Source organism: Astatotilapia calliptera, chromosome 23, assembly GCF_900246225.1.
Source record: "Astatotilapia calliptera chromosome 23, fAstCal1.2, whole genome shotgun sequence".
NCBI classification, from domain to species: Eukaryota; Metazoa; Chordata; class Actinopteri; order Cichliformes; family Cichlidae; genus Astatotilapia; species Astatotilapia calliptera.
In genome coordinates this window covers 1,721,148-1,745,096 of record NC_039323.1, presented here as the reverse complement: position 1 = coordinate 1,745,096, position 23,949 = coordinate 1,721,148, and the positions used below count along the sequence as shown (strand labels likewise).

General features: G+C 42.0%; 1 protein-coding gene across 1 annotated transcript in view; it reads right to left on the bottom strand.

Annotated features, from left to right (window-relative positions):
* Window positions 1-23,949, bottom strand: part of cacna1ea (calcium channel, voltage-dependent, R type, alpha 1E subunit a) — a 114,071-nt gene that overhangs the window by 28,724 nt on the left and 61,398 nt on the right. Inside the window, exons 7-19 of the mRNA XM_026158661.1 lie at window positions 13,074-13,177; window positions 12,217-12,375; window positions 11,543-11,733; window positions 10,380-10,483; window positions 9,632-9,747; window positions 9,346-9,399; window positions 7,539-7,580; window positions 6,047-6,142; window positions 5,677-5,886; window positions 5,181-5,293; window positions 4,860-4,972; window positions 3,104-3,235; window positions 53-122 (exon numbers count right to left, since the gene is read on the bottom strand). Of these exons, the coding sequence (XP_026014446.1) occupies window positions 53-122; window positions 3,104-3,235; window positions 4,860-4,972; window positions 5,181-5,293; window positions 5,677-5,886; window positions 6,047-6,142; window positions 7,539-7,580; window positions 9,346-9,399; window positions 9,632-9,747; window positions 10,380-10,483; window positions 11,543-11,733; window positions 12,217-12,375; window positions 13,074-13,177 (1,504 nt within the window). The remainder of the gene's footprint in view (window positions 1-52; window positions 123-3,103; window positions 3,236-4,859; window positions 4,973-5,180; window positions 5,294-5,676; window positions 5,887-6,046; window positions 6,143-7,538; window positions 7,581-9,345; window positions 9,400-9,631; window positions 9,748-10,379; window positions 10,484-11,542; window positions 11,734-12,216; window positions 12,376-13,073; window positions 13,178-23,949) is intronic.

The window sequence follows — 23,949 nt, the reverse complement described above, 5'->3', positions numbered from 1 at the left end:
AAATGTGTAAAAGCTGTGTTGAAAGTAGAAACTGGCAGGTTCATTTGCAGACCTGAAAGACGGTCATGATAGCTGCAGGGAAAGTGTCAAAGTTTGTCGGAGTGTAGTCTTCAAAGATGAACCTGTAAAAAATAAGTGACATTTACAATCAAGTACTCTGATACTGATACATTTATCCCCATGTCTGCCCAAATTTTAATTTGGACCTTTGGGATGTTACATTACTATTAGACCAGGGCTGCCCAATCCCAGTCCTCGAGAGCTACTATCCTGCAGCTTTTAGATGCATCCCTACTCCAACACAGCTGAATCAAATGGTTTGATTACCTCTTCAGCATGCCATCGTGTTTGGCAAAGGCCTGATAACAAGCCATTCATTTGATTCGGGTGTGTGGGAACAAGGATGCATCTAAAAGCAGGACGGTAGCTCTCGAGGACCGGGATTGGGCACCCCTGTATTAGATCATTGTGTGAAACTGTGAGACAATCAGTGAATAATTCTCCCACTAAACCTTCCCTCACCCCGCCCCTCCCTGAGCCTGGTCTGCTGGAGGTTTCTTCCTGTTAAAAGGGAGTTCTTCCCTCCCGCTGTCGCCAAGTGCTTGCTCACAGGGGGTTGTCTCCCTATTGGAGTTTTCTCAGAATTATTGTTTACCTTTCAATATAAAACCCCTCTGGGTGGCTGGTTTTATGATTTGGTGCAAAAACAAAACAAAAACCGGAATTAAACTGTCCTTAATTTTGACAGGATGTTTGAGCCAAATTTAAAGAAATTTCCATAACAGCTGCCTGTGCAGAGGCATAAAAATCAGTCTACAAATGACAATCCAACGTATGACAGTCTGGCTAACAGACTTTTATGTTTTTGTCTTCTCAGTTTTAATTCTAGAGGCCAGTTCATCACAAGGACATGCTCGTCTACCTCAGCCAGCTCTTCATGAGGAAAAAGCTTGTGGCAAAGGGCCTTTGACTCAGGGGGAAACCAGAAACAATAGCTGTGTGTGTGTGTGTGTGTGTGTGTGTGTGTGTGTGTGTGTGTGTGTGTGTGTGTGTGTGTGTGTGTGTCAAATGTGAGTCTTAAATCTCTACTGAGCTCACACAGTGTCTTGGTATAATAAAAACAACTGAACAGGAGCATCTATTGCATTTATTGTCTTCTCAGTTCAGTAAATAAGGATCTACTACACCATGAAGTCTGCTTCATCCTTATTATTATGTTTGTGAACGTGAATTTACTTGAATTGAATTACTATAAAATGTGAATTTTACTTAAAGAGGTTCTATTCTCATTTTCAACTCCATATCTTTGTTCTTGAGCTCGGGCACAGCTGCTTTGCATGATTCACTGCTCAAAAATGATCCTTGTTATCTTCTGATGGGACATGACGCAGCCGGTCTGCTGATCCACAGCCTGAAGCAAGCTATTCTACTTCCTCTCCCTTAAGCCATCTTTCGTCTCATTGGCCGCCCCTCACAAACAAGGTTTCAACAGCAGACGATTGAAATGGCTATGACGTCAGAAAGCTCCATGATTGGTAAAAAACAACAGTCCGAAACAGACTGTTTAAAGCAGTCTGAAGGCTTATCTCTGGTCTCAGAGGGATTACTGTAAAATAAGCTTGATTTTAGAAACTCCTGCCATGTTTAATATGAGCTTCTATCCTTTAAAAGTACACTGAACAAAAATATAAACGCAACACTTTTGTTTTTGCTCCCATTCCCCATGGGATGGACGTAGAGACCTAAAATTCATTCCAGATACACAATATAACCATCCCTCCCAAACAGTGGTCACAAATCAGTCCAAATGTGTGGTAGTGGGCACATCTGCTATATTGAGATAATCCATCTCACCTCACAGGTGTGCCACATCAGGATGCTGATCTGACATCATGAGTAGTGCACAGGTGTACCTCAGACTGCCCACAACAAAAGGCCACCCTGGAATGTGCAGTTTTGTCTCACAGCAAAATCCCACAGATGCCACAAGCAATGAGGGAGCGTGCAATTGGCATGCTGACAGCAGGAATGTCAACCAGATCTGTCGCCCGTGCATTGAATGTTCATTTCTCAACCATAAGCCGTCTCCACAGGCGTTTCAGAGAATATGGCAGCACATCCAACCGGCCTCACAACCGCAGACCTCATGTAACCACACCAGCCCAGGACCTCCACATCCAGCAGGTTCACCTCCAAGATCGTCTGAGACCAGCCACCCAGACAGCTGCTGGAACAATTGGTTTGCACAACCAAACAATTTCTGCACAAACTGTCAGAAACCGTCTCAGGGACGCTCAACTGCATGCCCGTCGTCCTCATCGGGGTCTTGACCTGACTCCAGCTCGTCGCCATAACAGACTTGTGTGGGCAAATGCTCACATTCGATGGCGTCTAGCACGTTGGAGAGGTGTGCGCTTCACGGATGAATCATGGTTCACATTGTTCAGGGCAGATGGCAGCTGAGAATGTCCCAGTTCTTGCATGGCCAGCATACTCACCGGACATGTCACCCATTGAGCATGTTCGGGATGTGCTTAACCGGCGTATACGACAGCGTGTACCAGTTCCCACGAATATCCAACAACCTCGCACAGCCATTGAAGTGGAGTGGACCAACATTCCACAGGCCACAATTGACAATCTGATAGACTCCATGCGACGATGTGTTGCACTGCATGAGGCAAATGGTGGTCACACCAGATACTGACCGGTTCTGGGTCCCCAGACCCCCAATAGCGCAAAAAACTGCACATTCCAGGGTGGCCTTTTGTTGTGGGCAGTCTGAGGTACACCTGTGCACTATTCATGATGTCAGATCAGCATCCTGATGTGGCACACCTGTGAGGTGGGATGGATTATCTCAATATAGCAGATGTGCCCACTACCACACATTTGGACTGATTTGTGACCACTGTTTGGGAGGGATGGTTATATTGTGTATCTGGAATGAATTTTAGGTCTCTACGTCCATCCCATGGAGAATGGGAGCAAAAACAAAAGTGTTGCGTTTATATTTTTGTTCAGTGTATATAAATGACAGATCACGAGAAGAAGTTTTATAGGTCGACTTTAAACAAATCTATGAATCTATGTGGAGTCTTACCTTCCACCGAAGAGCTGCATGCCAAGGAGGGCAAAGACAAGGATGAAGAGAAAGAGAAGGAATATGAGGGAGATGATGGACTTCATGGAGTTCATCAGAGAGACGACCAGGTTCCTCAGAGACGCCCAGTACCTTGAAAGAGATAAAAAAAGCACAGGTTTTGGATTCAGGTTTGTGCGGTCTACCACCCCATTAACGAGAACTTAAAGGGAAACATTTAAATCTAAAGAATATGTTTACAGCTGTTGGTGGAGAATGAAAAATAATGTGAAATAAATTATGAGCATATGAGAACAAAGCCTCTGTTTCTCCAGAGGAAGCTGCAAAACTGAATTTCATAAATAACCACAAGTGTCGTCTCTTTTGTCAGTGTTGATTGGGTTTGAAAAATACCAGTTTGAATGAAAAAAGAAAAAGCATCACACAGTTTAAGAGGCTCCTCATCCAGGCTAGAGGCTCAAAATGCAAAAGAAACCCTGAAACAAAACTTCCTCGAGAGGTGTTGAGTTTATATAGGATAAGATTGATTAGGAAAGCGCACAGAGATGCATCGTGGGTAATACAGGTGTATCATTTTAACAAGGATGATGATGGAGTGGAGTAAAGAAACTAAACTCGGATTATCTGTCTACTGTTAGCTCAGTGTTATTATAGAAACTATGACATCACACTATCAAACAGGTGGTTTGCTCTGTAGTTTAACATACAAGGGATTAGGGCTGGGCCATATCATACCGTTCGCGGTAATACCGGTATAATGTCAGGCAACGATAAGAAAATGAAATATGGCGATAGAGTATGGGTAAAACACGCATGCGCAGTGCCTTTGTTTTCATACCCACACGGCGGAAAAAGCATTGCAGCGACGGAGAATGAGGGCGAAAGCAGATCGTTGAATGAAACGATGAACCTGGACTGGTTTGTAAAAATGCTGCAGCTTCACTGGTGTGGAACTGGTTTAGCTTTCGTCCGTCAGATACACAACAAAGCACTATTTTTGGTAGCGCATGCTAGCGGGCCGTCGTTATTACCGTGTTGTTTGGAAAATACGGCACACTTAAAATCAATCCTTTGATTTTTCTGAAAGTCGACAGAGCTCCTTATAATCCCGTGTGCCTTATGTATGAACTCTGGTTGTGTTACTGACCTGGAAACGATTTTATGTGCACGGCGCTCGAAAATCTGTCAAATGTTTCAGTACGACTTTGCTGAGCTACGAAGCCGCACCGCTTGATGGATTGTCGGAGCATTACGGCTATCGTAGGCGGAGCCTCGCGGAGTGATACGTACTGTGCTTCAACATAATATTACCATATTGTGTGTGTATAACCTCTTTTTAGGTTTTGTGGATATTATACATGGTTGTGTTCAGGATGTGTCGGCCAGTTTCCACTGGAAACGCCTTTTGGTTAAACTGTCAGCGAGGAATTTGCATTTGCACTGTTACATTTTTATATAACTTTAATGCACATAAAAAACAGCTGCTTGTTTAAGTGAAAATACATTGATGGTTTGTTTTTTGCACTAATAAAGTTGTGGAGTTGTAAAGTATTTTGTCTCGTGTCAATTAAATCGGCAGTTATATCGTTATCGCAAATTTTCAAATATATATCGTGATAAATATTTTTGGTCATATCGCCCTGCTCTACAAGGGACCCACATGTTACTAATACTGCTAGTCTTTGGTCAACAGGGAAATGCAAATAATATAAAATCTCAACAGATGGTGAAGAGTGAGGAAACCTGCAGGACTAACTTGGTGATCTTGAAGATCCTCAGCAGACGCAGTGCACGCAGGACGCTGATGCCAAAGGAAGTGCCAGGCCTGAAGAAACCCCACAGCACTTCAAAGATGCTGCCAACAATGACCTAAAGAGACATGCAAGTAAGTTACAGCGAGTTTACAAAGAGCAGCGTATTGATCAAAAAAAGGAGAAGTGGACAGATGTTACGGTCATGAAGAGGAGAAGAGGAGAGGCAAACACGGTGCAGAGACAGACGTGGAGAGAGGACTGAATTTAAAAACGCAAGCATCTGAATTTTCTTAGACACAAATAGAGGGAGGCGGAGTACTGACGCTGCAGTCGAAGCAGTTGAAGGAGGAGTGGAAATAAAGACGTGGGCCCAAGCTGTACATCTTAAGGAGCATCTCAGTCAGGAACAGAGCGAGGAACAGAAACTCTGCATAGTCTGGAAACGTAAATAACAAAGTTATGTCAATCAGTGCTCTCCACCACCGAATGCAATGACTGAGAAGATTTAATTAATGCCTAGGTTGAATGATTAGGTTGTATTTAACTTACACTGATGGCTTCTTTTCTTGTAAATAAAACAAAGAATCGTCGTTTCATGTTTTCTATAACTGTCACTCAAGTTTGTAGTGAAGAGCTGTCGTTTTTATTAGCTACAGCCTCTTTTTTTCTTAGTTGTAGATTTGTACGTTTTCATTATTTGGAGCAAAGTCAACCTTTGCTTTTAAAACTGGACAGTGAAAGATTTCAAGCCGGACAAATGACTGACTTCCTGAGCACGTCTCATGTTGCAAAATGCTACCACAATGAGTTGTGACTCACAGAGAAAGTTGGAGAGCCATAAGGGTTGGTTATGGTGAACAATGGCTACACACAGTGTGTTGAGAGCCACAAGGCCGAGCACAGTCCAGTAGAAAGTCTGTGTCTTCACCATGCGGCGGATGGAGATGCGCAGGAGACGTTCCTTACGGCGGAAATATGCCGTCGGACCTCGCTTAGTGCTCCGGATACTCGTTCTGGTCATGGGGATGCCTTTGGGGGGGGGACAGGGAGACAAACTGCGGTCGAATAGATCCAGTGTAGCATGTTCCCACTCTGAGTCTTAGAAAAATTGCAGCAGGGCTCAGCGTGCACCTGCTGTTGTTTGACTTTCTGTGCCCATATGTCTGAGCCTTTGCGCACTCCCACTCACCCACAGAGGAGATGTCACCATATTGTTCCTCCCCTGGTTGCCCTTGACGCACCACATCCATGCCTCTCCTCTTGATGGTGGTGGCTCGCTTCAACACTGCAGACAGAGCAGAAATGTAAAACAACCTGTTCAAGCTGCACGTGTCAAATTTGAGAAATGACACTGAGGGCAGCGACACAAGGCTGATTCTGGGTGAATGTGGCCAGAAAACAGAATTAACTTTTTGCTATAGTACTGAATATTTTGAGTAGAGGAATTCTTAACAACACCCTTAAACTGCCTTGTGCATAACCACCCTCATATTTAAAAAAAACAACGTCCATAGTTGGACCAAGGCATTATGCAAGTATGCAATGAAAAGAATGAAAATAAATGATGAGAAGAAATCAAAGTGAGAGTAAAATGCATGTCAAGCTACAGTCTGTGAAGTTTCAGCTAAAAGGGCAAATTCAGCTCAATAACGCTGCAGCTAAATGAGACAAAAATGATCATTTAATGTTGGTGCAATGATCCAAAAAGCTGAATGCAAATCTTCGGATGCTTCTTCATCATGGCAAACCATGCTCCGAGGCTGCTTAACAGTCCATGCATTCCTCTTTTTTGAGCCGTTACCGAGTGCTCCCGTACAGCACAAGCACACACACGGCGTGCAGCGCACACATGCTGGAAGTGGACGTGATGAGCCTGCTTTGACCTTTTTCACTGATGGATGTGTTTATGATTACCTTTTCATCTTATCCTACCCCTTCACACACCTTTCCTCTGTGTTGTGATTTCTGAATCTACTTGCAGGCAATATTTGCTTGGGGACTTTTTAATAAACCACTGACCAAACGTGCACGCACACACGCAGACACACACACAGCAGTGTTTTCTAATGGCAGACCAGACTCTAGCAGACAGAGTCCTGCCAAAACACACACGCTCAGTCACACATCCATACGGCTGCATTTTGAGACTGGTGGTTGCTAAGGCAACTGCTGTGCACCACCTTTCTTTTTAATCAAAGCTATAAGAGCATCTGCATTTATTGTTATCACAACAGCTGCAGCCGCTGTGTGTTTCTGCTACAGGTTAGTGTTGCACAATTAAATGTAACCACTGTGTCTTTGTAGAACAGGGGTGGGCAACTCCAGGCCTCAAGTGCCAGTCCTGCAGGTTTTAGATCCTTGTTGTTCTTGATCCAACACAGCTGATTCAAATGGCTAAATTTCCTCCTCAACATGTCATGAAGTTCTCCAGAGGCCTGGGAATGAACTAATCATTTGATTCAGGTGTGCTGACCCAGGGTGATATCTAAAACCTGGAGAGTCGGGCCTGGAGTTGCCCACCCCTGTTGTAGAAGAACATCCTTGAAGGATTTTCTTTCCTTTCTCTAAGAGTTTGTTTCTCTGCTTATTAGTGGCCGCACATGTGTGTGTTTGTGCTTGTGTGTGGTAAAATGGGGTAAGAAGTGGGTTACGCAAAGTGCAGAAGAGAGAACGGTTCTCACCATAGACACCACCTGTACTCCACTCTGGGAGCCTCCTGAGAGCTGCCAATCAATCAACATTTAATAAAATGCTAGTGCAGCGAGTAAAGGTCACAGTAGTGTTGAGAGGGTCAGAGTCAGAGGAGCACTAAGCTATCCGTTGGGCACTGTATCTAATGACAAGCTTCACACTATCAGTGCTCTCTGTGTGGCAATTGTTGAGACAGATGATATGATACGAGTAATTTCTACAAATGCACGACAGCATCCTGAACTTCTACACTGTGCTGCGTACTTAGAAGTAGATATAAAGATGGGTTCCCACCTATTTAATGTGAGCCTAAGGCTAAAGTCAGCTCGGTACATTTTCATAATGACATAATGGCATAAAAAGATGTTTTGTGGTACATCCTGATCCCCTGATATTCTTCAGGATCTAATAATACATCACAGCATCATTTAAGGCTTTGACAAGAAAGCTCAGCCAACCTTTTCCTCATTTTACTTTGTGCATGCAAACTTATTGATCTTAACAAAGCATTATGTTTACCATGAGCACTAACTTAATTTATTAGTATTATTATTTTTACAGGTATTTGGTAACCAGCTATTAACTACAGCAATTTGCATTTTCAGATGCTGATGGTGCTCAAGTCAGGTGATCATCAAAACTGGTGAGCTACATTTGAGCATAGACTGCATGTATATAAAAGACGGACACACACTGATTCTTGAAGTCCTGTTTTGAAACCTCAAAATGAGCGTTTTAGGCCATCTTTGTCTCTTTAAATCAGACGTGACGAGCAAATGGAGCGCTGCGCGCTAATACAGCAGTGCCTCGTTTTTTAACTTGCAGTTGAGTCCATATATAACAGGAGGTCATACAGCAAGAATGTAGAGTCTGTCTTAAGGATAAAGGATTTATGGCACTGCGTTTGTGTTCGTATTTGCCTAAGTTCAACTTTGCTGACTACTGATTGCTGTCACCAGCCTGGAGTGTCACAAACAACCAGTCTGTGAGTTGCTGCTGCCTGTGCTGTCATTGGTTCTTCAGCCAGCTGCAGCGTGGAGCAAAATTACAACAAACGAAAAGCTTAAATGAAATGAGCGTAACAAACAATCACCACAGCAGTTTTCTAATCCCTGATGTTGTCAGCCAGTCAGCATCGTCCTTGGTGAGCTGCATGCTGTTTTCTTTCTGTCTTTTGTTTTTTGAGGACCGCACACAAACAACTCTGTGTAGGTAAATACCTACACAAACGCACACAAACGCAGTATTGTAAATCCTGCATCATATAATCGGACTACTTTTTGCAATCAGATGAGTTTAAAAAGAATGCACGTCAAAGGTCATCGGTTTTCAGATCAAGAGGCCATGTCCATCTCTTATATTTATGCTTTTGAGATATTTCTGAGTAAATGCTAACTCAGCATAGCAACAGTTAAGAAGCATGTCATTATTTTATTCATAAACCGAAACATATACAAACTGAAACTTTGACTGGATGCTGGCAATGAAAAATCAGAGGATTACTAAAGTTATTAGGAGTTATTCATAAGCAAGAATAAAGTCATTATCACAATGAACAGTCTGGATCAGCTTGAGCCACAATAGAAGCCAAAAATGAACAAACACAATGAAAAGAAATACATTTCACTGGAAAGACTTCTTATTCCTATGTCTGAATCTTAAACAGTGTGTGCCAATCTAAAGCCGATCCGCAGTGCAAAAAATAATAGCATACATTTTTTAAAGCATATCTGCCAGCATGAACTAAGATAGGATGTACTGCAATAGCAGGAAAAACAAAGATCCCTGTTGACTTACCATCAAGGGCAGAAGGTCCTGGATTTTTATTCTCCTCTGCAAGCATAACTTCCTCTATAAAAAAAAAAGTATGGTCAGAACTGAGCAGCTGATGGTTCACATGAAGGAGCTCTACCGCCATCTGTTGTGATGTATTTACAGCGTTTTTGTTGCAAAACGTAACGCTTATATGTTGCATCGAATACCTCCCATGGTTCACAACTGACAGGATTATAGAAGATGAAAGAAATGATTATTTTTATTTCTTATTGAGGAAAAGTTCATCTGTGACTGGGACTAAAGCCACCTGCTCTGTCGATCCAGGCCCGATAGCCGTTGAGCTCCCTCTCAATCTGCTGCTGGCGTCTCAGCTTCATGAAGGCTCTGCGATTTTCAACTCTCTCTCTCTCCTTGGCGAATTCTCTGCAGAAGCAAACAGATGAGGCACACTTTTAAAGGCCACAGGGATGCAGTATTCCTCTCGAAGAAAAAGCTATTGTTGTCTTGAACTTAATCTCTTCTCTCTCCCTGTGGAGATAATGACAATGGATCGTGAACTGACCTTTCTGTAAAACTAATTAACTTGCATAGACAGCGCCTAGTGAAACGGTTTGAGTTGGCAGCAGCTAGTTTGTCAGTAATTCTATTTATCGGTGAACAAAGCAAGTCTAAGTCATCTTAAATCAACAAACAAACCGAGCTGGCTGTATGGCTGCAGCCCATCTCAGGGAACGACGAGCCCAACACAGGTGTAGAACAGCAGAGCCCTAAACCTGCGTCTGTTAGCAAACTACACAGTAACTCTAATGTAGTGTGTAGACTGACCAAACGCTTACTTGAACCAGGAAGATGTCATTTTAATTTCATTTTCTATTCTAAATCTTTAATTTGGCTGTTTGCTGATGACACTTCTTCTAGCTCACAACTATTTGATAGAGGACGAGAAATGAAAAAGCCAGTGAATTTAAAAAAAGAAAAAAGAAAAATCCCCTTAAATTTACATCAGTGTTGGAACAGGCTGAACCCACGACAGATTAAAATGTCAGTGGACCTACCCAGAGAGGACTCCCAACACCAGGTTCAGGACAAAAAAGGAGCCGATGATGATTAGAGGGATGAAGTAAAGCCAGTTCCATCTGGGGCCCAAGGCATCGTCGGTCTGAAATATATATATATATATATAAAAATCTTAGCTAGTTCAAGACAGCTTGGAGCATGACCCATGCTGCCACAGGAAAAGACAGCAGAAAGACACAGGTGTAAGGTTCAGGTCTGCAGGCAAGGAACCGATACAGATACTGTGTCCATAGATCTGTGGGGGTTATTCTCTTGGACATCATTAGATAACACGTTGTTTCTTTATTTTATAGCACCAGGACCTAAGCATGACAACACAACTGCTGTTTATTCAAGTGGCTTTAGTTTTTGTGTACACAGCGCAGGTACATATTTCTCTTAAACCCCAGGACGTCTTCACTGTCCGCAGATCATTTTCAGCAGCACAGTAGCGCTGATGTCATCCTTTTCTGTCCTCTGTCGGTCCTCACTCATCGGTAAAGCTCATTCACCATCACTTTAGACGACATAATGCAATCAGTCTGGCAAATCGTATGCCTCCATCCATCTCAATAAAAACTGAAAGAGCAGGCAGCTGACCGCAAATTGCACCCTGGCACAGCAGCGTGCGTTTTGCTTTACTGAGATAAAAGCAAAAGCATACAAGCAAAAATGAACAATTAAAGGCTGTGCATGTCATGCATCCGTTCTTTTAGTGTTCTTCATATTGAAGAAAAACACAAACTGTCCTGCTCGCCATTGTTTTTATTCAATTACTAACTGAATAAAAATAATGGTAAGTGGGACACATAACAGAAGTTAGAGTCATTATTTATAGATTAAACTTTTGAGACAGCTCACAACACTCACAGGAGGTCCAGAGGTCTTAAAATGGCAGGATGAGAACTAAGGAAAACCAACGTAGCTCTTTGCAATCATCTCCTACTAACATATTCCCCCATATTCTCCATCCGCAGCTAAACTACATCAGAGGTCGCAAACATCCACTTAGCAGTCATTAACATCCTGCAGCTAAAGCTGCTTTCTGTTCATTGAGGTTAATGGAGTCTGAATTGTAACAAACTACTGCTATGCTTTAATAATTTGCAGCGATCCAGCAAAATACTATGAATGGCAGAGCCGTGCATGTTAGCTGTCTTACATTGTAGAGTACAGTGGTCCATCCTTCCATGGTGATACACTGGAAGACGGTGAGTACAGCAAACAGGATGTTGTCAAACTGCGTGATGCCATCATTGGGCCCGATCCAGGTATCGTTGCAGGTGTATTTGGCGGGACATTTACGCACGCCACACGGAAACTCGACCTCAGATGAGTCCATAGTCTCATTTTCTGAAGAGAGAGATGAAAAGTGAGAAAAACAGACCCACAGTAAGACAAGTGAAAGTGAAAAACCGGATCTGGTCCACTTTAGGATTTAGCATGAAACGCTTAAACCAATCAATGTCCACTTTCTAGTAATCTGACCACAAAATACTCGAGTATGTCTGTGTTATCAAACTGTCCATTCAGCTCGTGTGTGACAGGAGCTGCTCGGAGGTTAATGATACCTATGAATGTACAATGAGCCATTGTGCCAGCCTGCATTGTTGGGTTTAATTACACAGAAGAGGGTTTGGTTTGATCACATCTCCAGGTGCAGCCTAGTATGGTGTGTGTCTGTGCCCATGTGTGTATGCATTTGTGATTATGAGTACAGAGCTACTACCTAAAGAAGTGCATAAACATGCATGAGACTGCTGTACACAAACATAACTTATCCATGAGACAATGTCGTCTCTTTGACATTCAAAGATGAACTCTGAGCGTCTGTACCCAGGATCCCAGGCTTTGGGATGCAGCTGTAGTGGAGTTTGCCGCTGTAAAACTCTAAACCGATGATGGCGAACATGAGGATCGCAAAAAAGAGTAGCAGACCGATCTGTAGCAGAGGGACCATGGCCTTCATTATAGACTTCAAGACTATCTGCAGACCTGGAGGGAGAGCGCACACACACACACACACACACACACACACACACACACACACACACACACACACACACACAACAATTTAAATGAATCAGCTGAAGCTTCTCATAAAATCCTTTAGAACTTCTTTTTAGTGAAAAATCGCTACAAAGTGAAAAGTGTTGCAAATTTGTTGACATAAATTATGTTTGAAAGAAGGAGGTTATGCTTCTGCTGTTGTTTGTGTGTGTGTGCATGTAGCTCTTTGTATTTGTAAACATAATAAAACTAATAAAACTTCCCATATGAAAAAGAAATAGTAAAAACTTACATGATTTACTCATGAAAGTGGCCACTTTCTCATTACTTTCATACATTGTTTTAGTAAGTATCCAAAACATACAAGTTTCATTATATAATTTTTCAAGGGATCTTATATCTGTTTTCACTCTTGTATGCTTTTCATACAAGTTTCACACAAGACAGATACAAACTTTATAAGATTGATATATATCTTTTCCATATGGGTTTGTACGGGTGTTGAGTGCTAAACCCTTATGCTGATACCAAATATCAGTATTTGCCAATAACGGGGTTGCTTTTATTTTGCCACTTGCTTAAGCTTACACATTAATCCTCTTTATCACACGCAGCCTGCGCATACATAGATCCAGATGAAAAGGACAACAACGGCACATTGATTTAGTATAAGTGAAACTCACTGGGGATGCCCGAGACCAGCTTGAGAGGTCGAAGTACTCGCACAGCTCTCAACGTCCTCAAGTCCACTGAGATGTTCATGTGTGCCCCTGCTGCAGCCAGGATCCTTAACGAGCAAACGCGTGTGCATGTGTAAACCCACACAAACAGAAGACAAAGAGAAAGAACAGGACTGTCACTGTTTCGCAGATGCACATTAATACCACAATTTCATGCTCTGTAGGCTGCGCGGAGCCGTGTCGAAAAATAAAAACACGAGGCCGGCGCGCACAGTGTCGGAGGACGGCTGCAGCGCTTAGATAGCGACTGTGATGACGAGAGGGTCTCCGGCAGGCGAAGAACACAGAGGAGAAACAACAACAATGATTATTTGGGGGACTTTTGGCTCTTTCCCTCTGTGTGGGAGGACGGCCGTGACAACTGCTATTTAGGGGGAGAACAAAGAAAGCAGCTCCATCAGGAGAAGGCAGGACACCCTCAGGCTGCAGGGACGCGAAGCTCGCGGACACACATGTGGACACGCACACGTTACAAACACGCCAGCCTTTTATGCTCTACACAAAGCCCTTCACAGGTCTCATTTTCACTTTGTTTGTCTTGTTTTCTCTCTAAAAAACACCTCTGTGGCCTTCAGTCCTCAAAATGACAAGAAAGAAAAAAAGTCGTGTCTGGTGATCTCACCCCTGGTCTCTCATTAGTCTGCCCTCCTGCTTCCCCTTTCTCTCTATCCTCATATCTTGCCCTTCATCCCTAAACCTCTCCCTCCCTCCTCTCCCCTTCTATCTGCCATTCAACCACCTTCCCAATTATACTCCACCTCTGATTCATTCTGTTTTTACGTTGTCCACCGACCTGAGCACTTATTTATTCCACTTTCACCTCGATGCCTGCAGAGTGGGAGGCAGAAAAGGATGACGAAGTGAGGTATAAACAAAAGAAAAGCAGTGCAAGGGGAGTAGACGATAGGTTCGCTAAGGGAAGAGTGATACAGCATTTTATTTCAGGACCGTACTTATGACCAAAAAGTAAAGACATAGACGAGCTAAGCAAACTGATAGGTGGATTATCACAGGTGATTTATGGTATCATCTTTATGTGCAGTAATTTGCTCAACGGTAATTGCATACTTGATTATCACACAGCTAGAAATGCAGCATCACAGACCCAATTACATTTCTGTGATCGAGTGGTGAGAATTAGTTCGGTCTGTACTGTTAGAAGACAAGGAGTGTCATTTGATTTAATTATGAAAAGAAAGAAAAAAGATAAAGAGATGGGGGACGAGGAGACGAGAGAAGGATTAAAATAGCTCCCCGTCATCCACGCAGATATAGAAATAGAACTGCATTCACACCTGAAGCCACTCCCTCCTCATCCCAGCCTCAACAGCTCACTAACACGCTGATTATTCCTGTTTTCTCTCGTCTCCTTCCCTCCTTTTAATCCAACCACTCGCTCCCTCCTGACACCGCCGTCATTTCATCCTCGACCTCCCTCATCTTTCCATCTTTCTTCAGACCATCAGTCCTGACTGCTCTTTAACTGTTATGGCGATGAAGGCTCTAAAAATGGCTTTCTCATTCAGTCCGCTGATATTCAGAGGACGTCCCAGGCTCCGTTTTGCAGCAACAACCATTTGCAGAAGTTAGATTGTGTTCTGGGACTTTGGTGCAACCACAGTTAGAAAAGTCCAAAACCATTTTGGGGTAAAAGTTTTTGTTTGTTTGTTAGATTTTGAGACAACATTTCTAAATAACATGTTATAGCCATACTAAGCATACTGGTAGTTACTGCTAAAGCCTACCAATACACAAATAAATGACTCATAGTATGAAAATGGATTGAGGCCATTAGAGCGAAGGCTCAGATGTATAGAAGCTTCCTCTGCTAAAAAAAATTTAAAAAATGCCATCTGAGAGTCAATATTTTGGGTAATAAATAGACATATCAGCACCAAATTAAACTATATGTTATTAGATTTATTAGGAAAAAAATATATACACATATTTATCTAATGAAATGTTGCAGAAACATGCTTTCACTAACAATTCCCTCTGTCCCACAGCCTGCTATACTCATTACTGTTACAGACATATTGCACATTACAGCCGTCTGGCCATTGGCACCACCTACGTGATGGACATGAGGAAGGTGAAGGTTGGCCTTAGAGAGTGGCAGATTTAAATCAGCCAAGGGAAGCACAACACATGGCCGATTTGGCTCAAAGAAGGAGTTTGGCACCTCCCGGTTGACTTCCTTCTCGGTAATGCAGGAATATTCATTTTTAGTGGTATTAGTCACCATTTTATTCATGAACACCATGAAGTGGTCCAGAGTTATAGGATGAAACAAAACAAACACAAATAAGTGTTGGTTATTCTGCAGTTTCTTTTATTTTTTCAATAGATTTCCAAATAAAATTCATTCGGGAGCCTTTCACAGGGCTAGCCACACCCACAACTGAAGGGGGTCCTATGGCAACAAGGGGGTTTGGGTTACCCTTGTAATAAATCTTTAGACAACCTAACCGATCTCAGGGACGGCTCGAAGCTCAAAGGTGACTGGTGTTTCTGAAAATGAATAAAGTCGCTTTTAGTCACTGGGATCTGTCAGACAGAAAAACGTGTCCGTTCACTCTGAGCATGTCTGCGAGCGTTATATGAGACGCACTGTAGTGAACTTAGCCGATGGCCTGGTCAGAGTTGTCAGCCATGATAAGTGAGTAACAATGACATACCCTGCAGAGGTGACAGCTCCCCGCTGCGTGACAAATCTGGCGTGACAGCTGTCGTGGCGTGATACTGATAACGTCGTGGCTTATGCTCCGTGTCGCTGTTGAGCTGTTAACGAATGTGATGTGAGCGCACCTGGATATTGTAACGACATTAATTACCGGTCTGCAGCTTTTGAGTCACAGGATCAGTTTTGTGTGTTAAAATAAGGATTCAAATTATATTCCAGCAGAAGAAAATCCTCTTTGATTTTTCTTCAGTGATTGATTGTGTGTTATGGAATAACTTTAAACGTGTACAACACATTGTGACAGGGCGTGGTCTGCGGTGCTGCTGCAGGGACGGTGGACGCACCTGCACGGCATCCGCAATCACGCCTCTGTGCGGACTGACGTCATGCTGTTGGAGTGTCGGCTGAGCTGGAAAGCTGCGAGCGTGTGATTGTGTACGGCAACCGTGAGCATGTCATCAGGTCTGCCGTGGACTCTGTTACACACACAGTAATCCATATTGTATTTGCTCATTGTAATGTGTCATTATCTGACGCTGCAACACCTCTAACAGTATTCAGAGAGCCATCGCTCACTTACAGCGTTTCCATTTCTCCAAAATGAACCTTTGCAACAGCAAGAGCATGAAAATCAAAGGTGTTACAAGGAACATTAACATGACTTTAATGATTTCCTTTCATTAAAACCCCACAGCGCATCCATGCAGGTGTTTTCACTTATGCTGACTGATGAAAGCTCTTTTAAGGACTGTGTGGGCGTCTACCAGTCGGGCTTGATGGACATGTGAGTTTTGTAGCACCTGTTAGGATAGGTACACTGTTATCATTTTATTAGTGCTTGACAGTTTTGTTACATTACATTTGTAACACTGTTATAGTTAAAAAAAAAAAAGCAAAACAATACAGGTGTAATTAGCATGTTAACTAAAAACACCTGTGTGGGTCTGTGGGGGCCTTTAGTGCCTCAAGCAAGCACGCACAATATGGCACCACAGAGCCCGGTTACTCGGTGATTAGCACTGTTATTTACATCTGTATTTATCCTTCTGACTGAAAGTTTCTGCCATTTAAAAGAAGAACGATGGGTCTATGGTTTTATTTGAAATCATTTACTCATAGCTGGCACATTTTTAGAATTTTTGTTCAGTAAGTTAACTATAAAAATCACTCTGCGCTGATAAAACGAGTGCTTGAAGGACACAAATTTAAACTATCCCTAAATCTGATTTTTAGATTAACTGATTAATTCAGGTAAACTACAGTTAATTTTGCATTATTTTCTATACATTGCCAGGATTTGAGATTATCATCAGTTTTTACTTCAAGTCAGCCAAGATCAGTGACAGTCGCAGAGAATTTTATAAAAGTCATAAAACTCCTAAACGAGGAGGATGAATGATGGTGCCATATAAGGTCTCTGGGAGAAAAGACAAAGAAAATACAGTTAATTTCTTTTCATTATTTTTAGGCAATACCTCTTTTCCCCTAAAAATCCTTTATAATCAAAGTGTATTTTTCAGTGGTGCTTCTCCGTTACATGCCTCGCATGAAACAATTTGCTCAGAACACATGGGCTGAAGTAAGATATGCATTTGTAATCATTACAGAAAGAAAGAACAAAAACCTTTAGAGCCAAGTGCCACAAACTAGCTATGCCCACAAAGGAAGACAGAGATAATCTGACAAAGACTCTAAAGAAGACCAGACTATTTATACCCATGAAGGTAATCAGGGAATTGGCTCCAGGAAGGTAATGACACACAGGTCTGAATAATAACCACAAAACTGCTGAGGAAGTAAAACTGAAAACAAGACACCAGAGAGACATGCTGACCAGAGCGAAGCAGGAAGAAGGAAGAATAAGTGGATAACTACTAACTAAGAAACACAGAAACACGATCTAACTGCACAGTGGGAATGTTTGATTTTTTTAATGTTTTATTTTGAAGGTTAGATCTTTGTGTGGCTTTCGTGTTGGTACTTCCTACTCCTGTTAGTGTTTGATGTAGTTTACGTGTTCCTTATGACCTTTTTGTGCACGTCTGACTCCGTGCAAGTGCAAACTGGATTTTCTGTTTGGGTCGAAATGTTGATTTATCATCATGGGTAATAAGGAGGAGTTGGAAATTACTCTTTATGCCAGTGTAGGATGCTCCGTGTCCACTATTCTCCCTATTGGACAACACTAATAATAATAATAATAATAATAATAATAATAATAATAATAATGATAATGATAATGGATTGCATTTATATAGCACTTTTCAAGACCCCCAAAGTGCTTTACAATTCCACTATTCCTTCACTCTCACATTCACACACTGGTGGAGGCAGCTGCAGTTGCAGCCACAGCTGCCCTGGGGAAGACTGACAGAAGCGAGGCTGCCATATCGCGCCATCGGCCCCTCTGGCCAACACCAGTAGGCAGTAGGTGAAGTGCCTTGCCCAAGGACACAACGACAAAGACAGACAGATCGAACCGGCAACCTTCCGGTTACAAGATGAGCTTCCCAACCCCCTGACCCACGGTTGCCCCACTACATAGTGGCAACCTCTAAACAGTCCGCTCCATAGTGAGGAGTGACTGATTTTGGACACAGCCACATCCTAAAGTCAACTGAAGGACCTCTGTAATGCTGAGGGATACAGAATAGCCGTGATTGCCTTTACTTCCACGACAGAGACCAATAGCGCGTACGGCACACAGTCATCATGTTTCATGTGTACAAATTCCAGTAGATTGCATCAGGCGGAGAGACTCCAGCAGCACTACACAGGGAAACATAGCACGAGGTGAAGCTAAGGAAACTGGATAATAAAGAATAAAAATTAATCAAAGATTAAGATACTGAAGGTGTTTTGTTGCCATTTTGCTCTTTGTAGGGGTTTTAAACATTACTCAAGAACAAATAGTTAAGAAGGCACACTGGCTACTGGAAATGAGCAGATTTATTGCAACAGATGCTGTGATTTTATTTTATTGTCACAGTTAATTATTGAATTATTTTGTCACTGCTGGTTATGCAGTTGCTATTTTCTAACGCTTCAAGCTGTATAATCACTTTGTTCCAAATGATCTCTCCCTCTTTCGTCTCCTGGAATGAACCTGGGAATTTGTCAGAAGAGGCTTCAACTAAGTTCACGCAGTACAATACAGTGCACACATGAGAACTCTTGCACCGAGATAGAAAGCTTTGTCTCAGCAGGAAGACTAACACCATATTTTGTGCATTACACTAAATGTTGAAAGAATAGCTTAATTAAAACTAGCATCTTAAAGTAAGACCCAACTGCCGTCCCAGCAAATATCCTCCCAGCTGATGTGTCCATGAGCACGAGTCTTAATCTTTGTGAAAACTCTAACAATAGAGAAACAATTTTTCACTTACAGTACAACACAGTCCTATAAATGCAATGCATTATTATTATTATTATTATTATTATTATTATTATTATTATTATTATTATTATTATTATTACTTGTGGAAGGAAGAAACAGCTGAGTGTGATTTTTAAAAAACATACATCACAGGGTTCCTGTTTAGGGAGATGTAAGATTCTGCAGGACAATCAATTAAAACCGCTGCTCTCACAGTGTGGTGGGTGGTGTGTGCAGAAGAAGGAATTGCATGAAAAAACTCCTACAGTGCTGCTCTGGTTGGTTTAGTTGATATAAGCCTCTGTGCCTCCCACAGTGTACTCACTCATTTTTAACTCCCCCCCTCATTTGTCCTTTTTATTCTCTTTCCTCCTCACCGAAAAACAGCAGGAACCCCAAACGCACACATAAGAAACACAATTTGTTGTGCAAGATCGGACGGACGGACAGAGGGGTGGGTGGAAGGAAGGAAGGAAGGAAGGAAGGAAGGTAGGTCAAATGCAACTATTCCTTAAATCAACAGCCTGAGATACTGGCCTGGGTTTATCAGCCTGCATATTGGTTTATATGTCAGTTAGCTAAATGTTTGCTCTTTGGCCAGAATGAATAATAAATATGGGTAAATGATTCAGTAGCCATCTGTTAGAAGTCAGAGAAAGTGAGAGAGAGTGAATGAAGGAGAGATGTTAATTTAGCTCATTGGAGACATGAGTCACCAACACTTTTTACATCACACACTCACATACACCTGTTATAAATGACTATCATTTAATTCACAAGGAGGTCATAAAGGGAAAGTTTTGAGTATCAGTAGATGCTGGTAAAATTGATTAAAATCACACCATCAATGAGAAGTATTGATGGTGTACAAAAACGTCTTATGCAGCAAAAACACTTCTATGCTTCTACACTTCTTTAATAGGTCCACCTCACTGGTACCCGGTTGAACCCCATCAACAAGGTGCTGGAAACATGAATGTGGTTTTGGTCTATTCTGACATAATAACATCGCACAGTTCCTCAGATTTGTCGACTGCACATCCGTGATGCACCTGCCCCATTTCACACAGCACAAATGTGCTCTCCTGGATTCAGATCTGATGCTCGTGGAGGTCATTTGAGTTCAGCGAATAAAAAACACTGTGAACATGAGCCTCTGTTCTGATGCTGATGCTGGTCTATAAAGCTCTGAATGGTTTAGGACCAAAATACATCAGTGACCTCCTGACCCAGTATGAACCTTCCAGATCCCTCAGGTCATCTGGATCCGGTCTTTTATCAGTTCCCAGAGTCAGAACCAGACACGGAGAAGCTGCATTCAGCTTTTATGCTCCTTATATCTGGAACAAACTCCCAGAAAGCCTCAGATCAGCTGAAACACTCAGTTTATTTAAATCCAGGTTGAAGACTCACCTGTTCTCAGCTGCATTTGAATAAAGCACCAAATCCACACTTTAAGCTTAAATTTCAAAACTTACATTTAACTACTGATTTTATCTACTGTTCTGATTTTATCTGTTTTGTTTGTTTGTTTGTTAATTAGTTTGTTTGTTTGCTTGTTTTAATCAATTTTAAATCATGCTTTTTATTTGTTTTTGTTTCTAATGTCTCTGTAAAGCACTTTGAATCACCTTGTTGTTGAGTTGTGCTGTACAAATAAACTTGCCTTGCCTCTGTTTTCTGTTCCTAACAGAGGAGTGGCACCAGTGGGGTCTTCTGCTGCTGTAGCACATCTGCGTCAAGGTTTGACATGTTGTGCGTTCAGAGATGCTCTTCTGCATACTTTGGTTGTAACAGTTTGTTATTGGAGTTGCTGTTGCTGTCAAAGGTGCTTTTATCCAGGGAGCTGCACATGTGTGTGCATCTCAGTAAATTATAATATAGGATGTTTTATAAATTATTCAATTTATAATGTATTTATCATGATATTGTAATATTATAATTATCGGAATTACTGTATTATCATATTACAATTATATATAGTATAAAAAATATAGTCCCTGTGTCAACAATAGCAAACTTACAATGACTTTTCAAGTGTTCCTTTTGAGATGGACACAAATATAAAGAAGTAAATTCTGTGTTTGGGCTGAAGGTTGCCTTTTGTCTCAAAGCCAGTGCTATGCTGCTTCCTGGCAGTGACACAACTGTGACAGCAACATGGCTTAAGGAGCTCCACTGACACTGACGTCATTTTGACAGTGACAAACCAGAGTGCCCTTAAGAAACACCGAGCAGCATCTAAGGTCGAAGTTCATAGCTTTTTACAAGCCACAGTACACTGAAAGCAATCTTCTAATGCAAATTCACGGTCAATTGTTAGTCAGGTCCTTTGCTTAGACTCCAGCAGAGATCAAACGCCGGTTTTCTACAAGTGAAAATCTCCAGAGGTGCGCGAAGTGTCTGTATTCAGGCTCAGTTTAATCTCAGTAGCCTCTCTTGGCAACATAACTGTTGATTCTGACTCCTCTTAGAAGATGTGGTCAAAACAAGATTCACAGACACAGGTTGTATTTGGACAAATCTTCTCTTCAGCCTCTTTTCTCACTTTGAAATATGAAAGAAAATAACAAAACACTAACGGCATATATGTCCGAAGCTAACGGACCTCTAGTGTTCCTGTGAGTATGCTGCTTAGGTGGGGAGGAAGCATAGAACCTAGAAACTAAATGGCACGCTGTGTGTTTCATGTTGTAAAAGGAGTTATAATAAGCCCCAAACCACAAAGCACCAAAATTACTTTGGATTTAAGACAACAATTCTATGTTGAGTGGATAAATCCTCCATTTTAATAACTTTTTTCTATATTCAGCCATTAAATTCAGCCATATTTGCTGGTGTGATGTAAATCGCTATACAGCATCTCTCAAATCTAACTGGACACAGAAACCCAGCAAAGATGTGCCCAATAACAATGAACTTTTTTAAAAATGTAACATCTTTATTGATGTATTAATACATTTATACTGTTCTGCTTTATGACTCATGCACTCAAAATATAAATTAGTGCCCAGATTTAGCCAGTGTTTTGTAACGTGGGTAGCATGTGTGTTTCAGCCTCTCTCACTGTATCCTAAGTAAGCTCCTCGGCGCTGCCACCGGCTGCACACGCATTTCTGTTTGTCTCTGAAAAATGCAATTTCATTCTGAACATCATCTGAGGAGACTTCAGTTGCGACCGTACTCTTTGTAGTTTGTCAATCACGTCTTTTACCAGATCTCGTTCAGAGACAAATGTAAGACTGGAGAGGATTTAGTGCAAGCAAAAATTAAATTCTGAGTAAAATTGAGTTCGTGAAGACAAATTGCCAGGTCACGACTGAGAAATGGCCCTGACCCTCCCTCAGTTTGTGTAACTTTAAGTTGCAAATTGAATTTCATTTGACTTCAGTTCCTTCAAAAAGAGGAACCCCTTTGATCTTAGTGTAGCACCTCATCGTCTCTAATCAGACACTAGACTGGACTGCATAAAGACCCCTGACACGGGCTTTGTTTCGCAGCCCATTCATTGTCTTTATAGGATGAAGGAGGGAGAGCACACAGGGGCAGAGAGAGAACCTGTTAGGCTGTCAGCTTCCTCGGCATCATGATCATCATTCACTGCCTCGGGATGAGATCACAGGTAAAACACCACGTCTGCGCGAGGATTCAAATGTCACTAACTGCTCTCTCTTTCTTCATCTTAATCATGTTTCACTTTGTTTATTTTAAAACAAAGGCCAAATGAAATGTGAGAGAAGAGTGCTGCCATCACTCACGCACATAAACATACAAAGAAACAGGTGTATCTGCACTTTTCTGTCCTTTTCTGACTAACTGTAGCAGCGGGACTGGAGCCAGTGACAGCCTGACCTGGGGCGGGGTTCTCAGTCACCACGGTAACAGCTCAGGGGGACATATCCACCCCTGCTATGTCTGAACTCATCAATCGATCAGACAACAGATGGAAAATAAGACTGGAGAGGACACGTCTGTGTGAATATGTGTGTGTGTGAGAGACAGTTTGATATAGTCACGTCTAACATGTGCATGAATGCCAAGCAGACATACGGTGTTGCTGGCTAAAAGACGTGCAGTAGTGGCACATTTGGTTCATACGCATGAGTAACAGTAATACACACCAGACAGATTGTGCTCGCAGCCTTCAGTGAGTCAGGTGCAGTGATGCATGTTCACAACTTATCTGTCATATTAATATCATTTAAAGAGCAAAGCTTAAGAAATGTATTAAAAACTGAAGAAAATTGAACTGAAGCCAAGAAACCAAAGCAAGTGAAAGAGGGCCGAGATGTGAAGTACAGTGAAGAGATGGAGAGAAACATAGCACATCCCATGCTGGCTGATATTAAGGGTGTTGGCTTCACTGATGTAAATCAATTTGAAGCTCTCGCGTTAGCTCTCCCTTCTGGTCGGCAGTAGTAACAGAGCAGGAAATGGTCAGAATAAAGTCTGATGCCTGCAGTATAAACTGCTCTCACAGCAAAGGGAACTGTCTCTGTCAGTTTAAGGTATAAATCTGTCATTTTCTGTTTTCTCCCAAGCTAATGTACAAAACAACGAGATAACATCGCAGCATAATTCAACAGGTTTATAAAGTTCTTGTCCTGGTTTGGGTCTCTTGGTTTAGGCTTTCTGTTCATTGTTACTCTTCTAGCGCTTTAAGTTTTTATTATTTTGAGGTATTTTGATTTTGATTGGGTAGTGACCGAAAGAACGAGATCGCGGATACAAGCGGCAGAAATGAGCTTCCTCCTAGA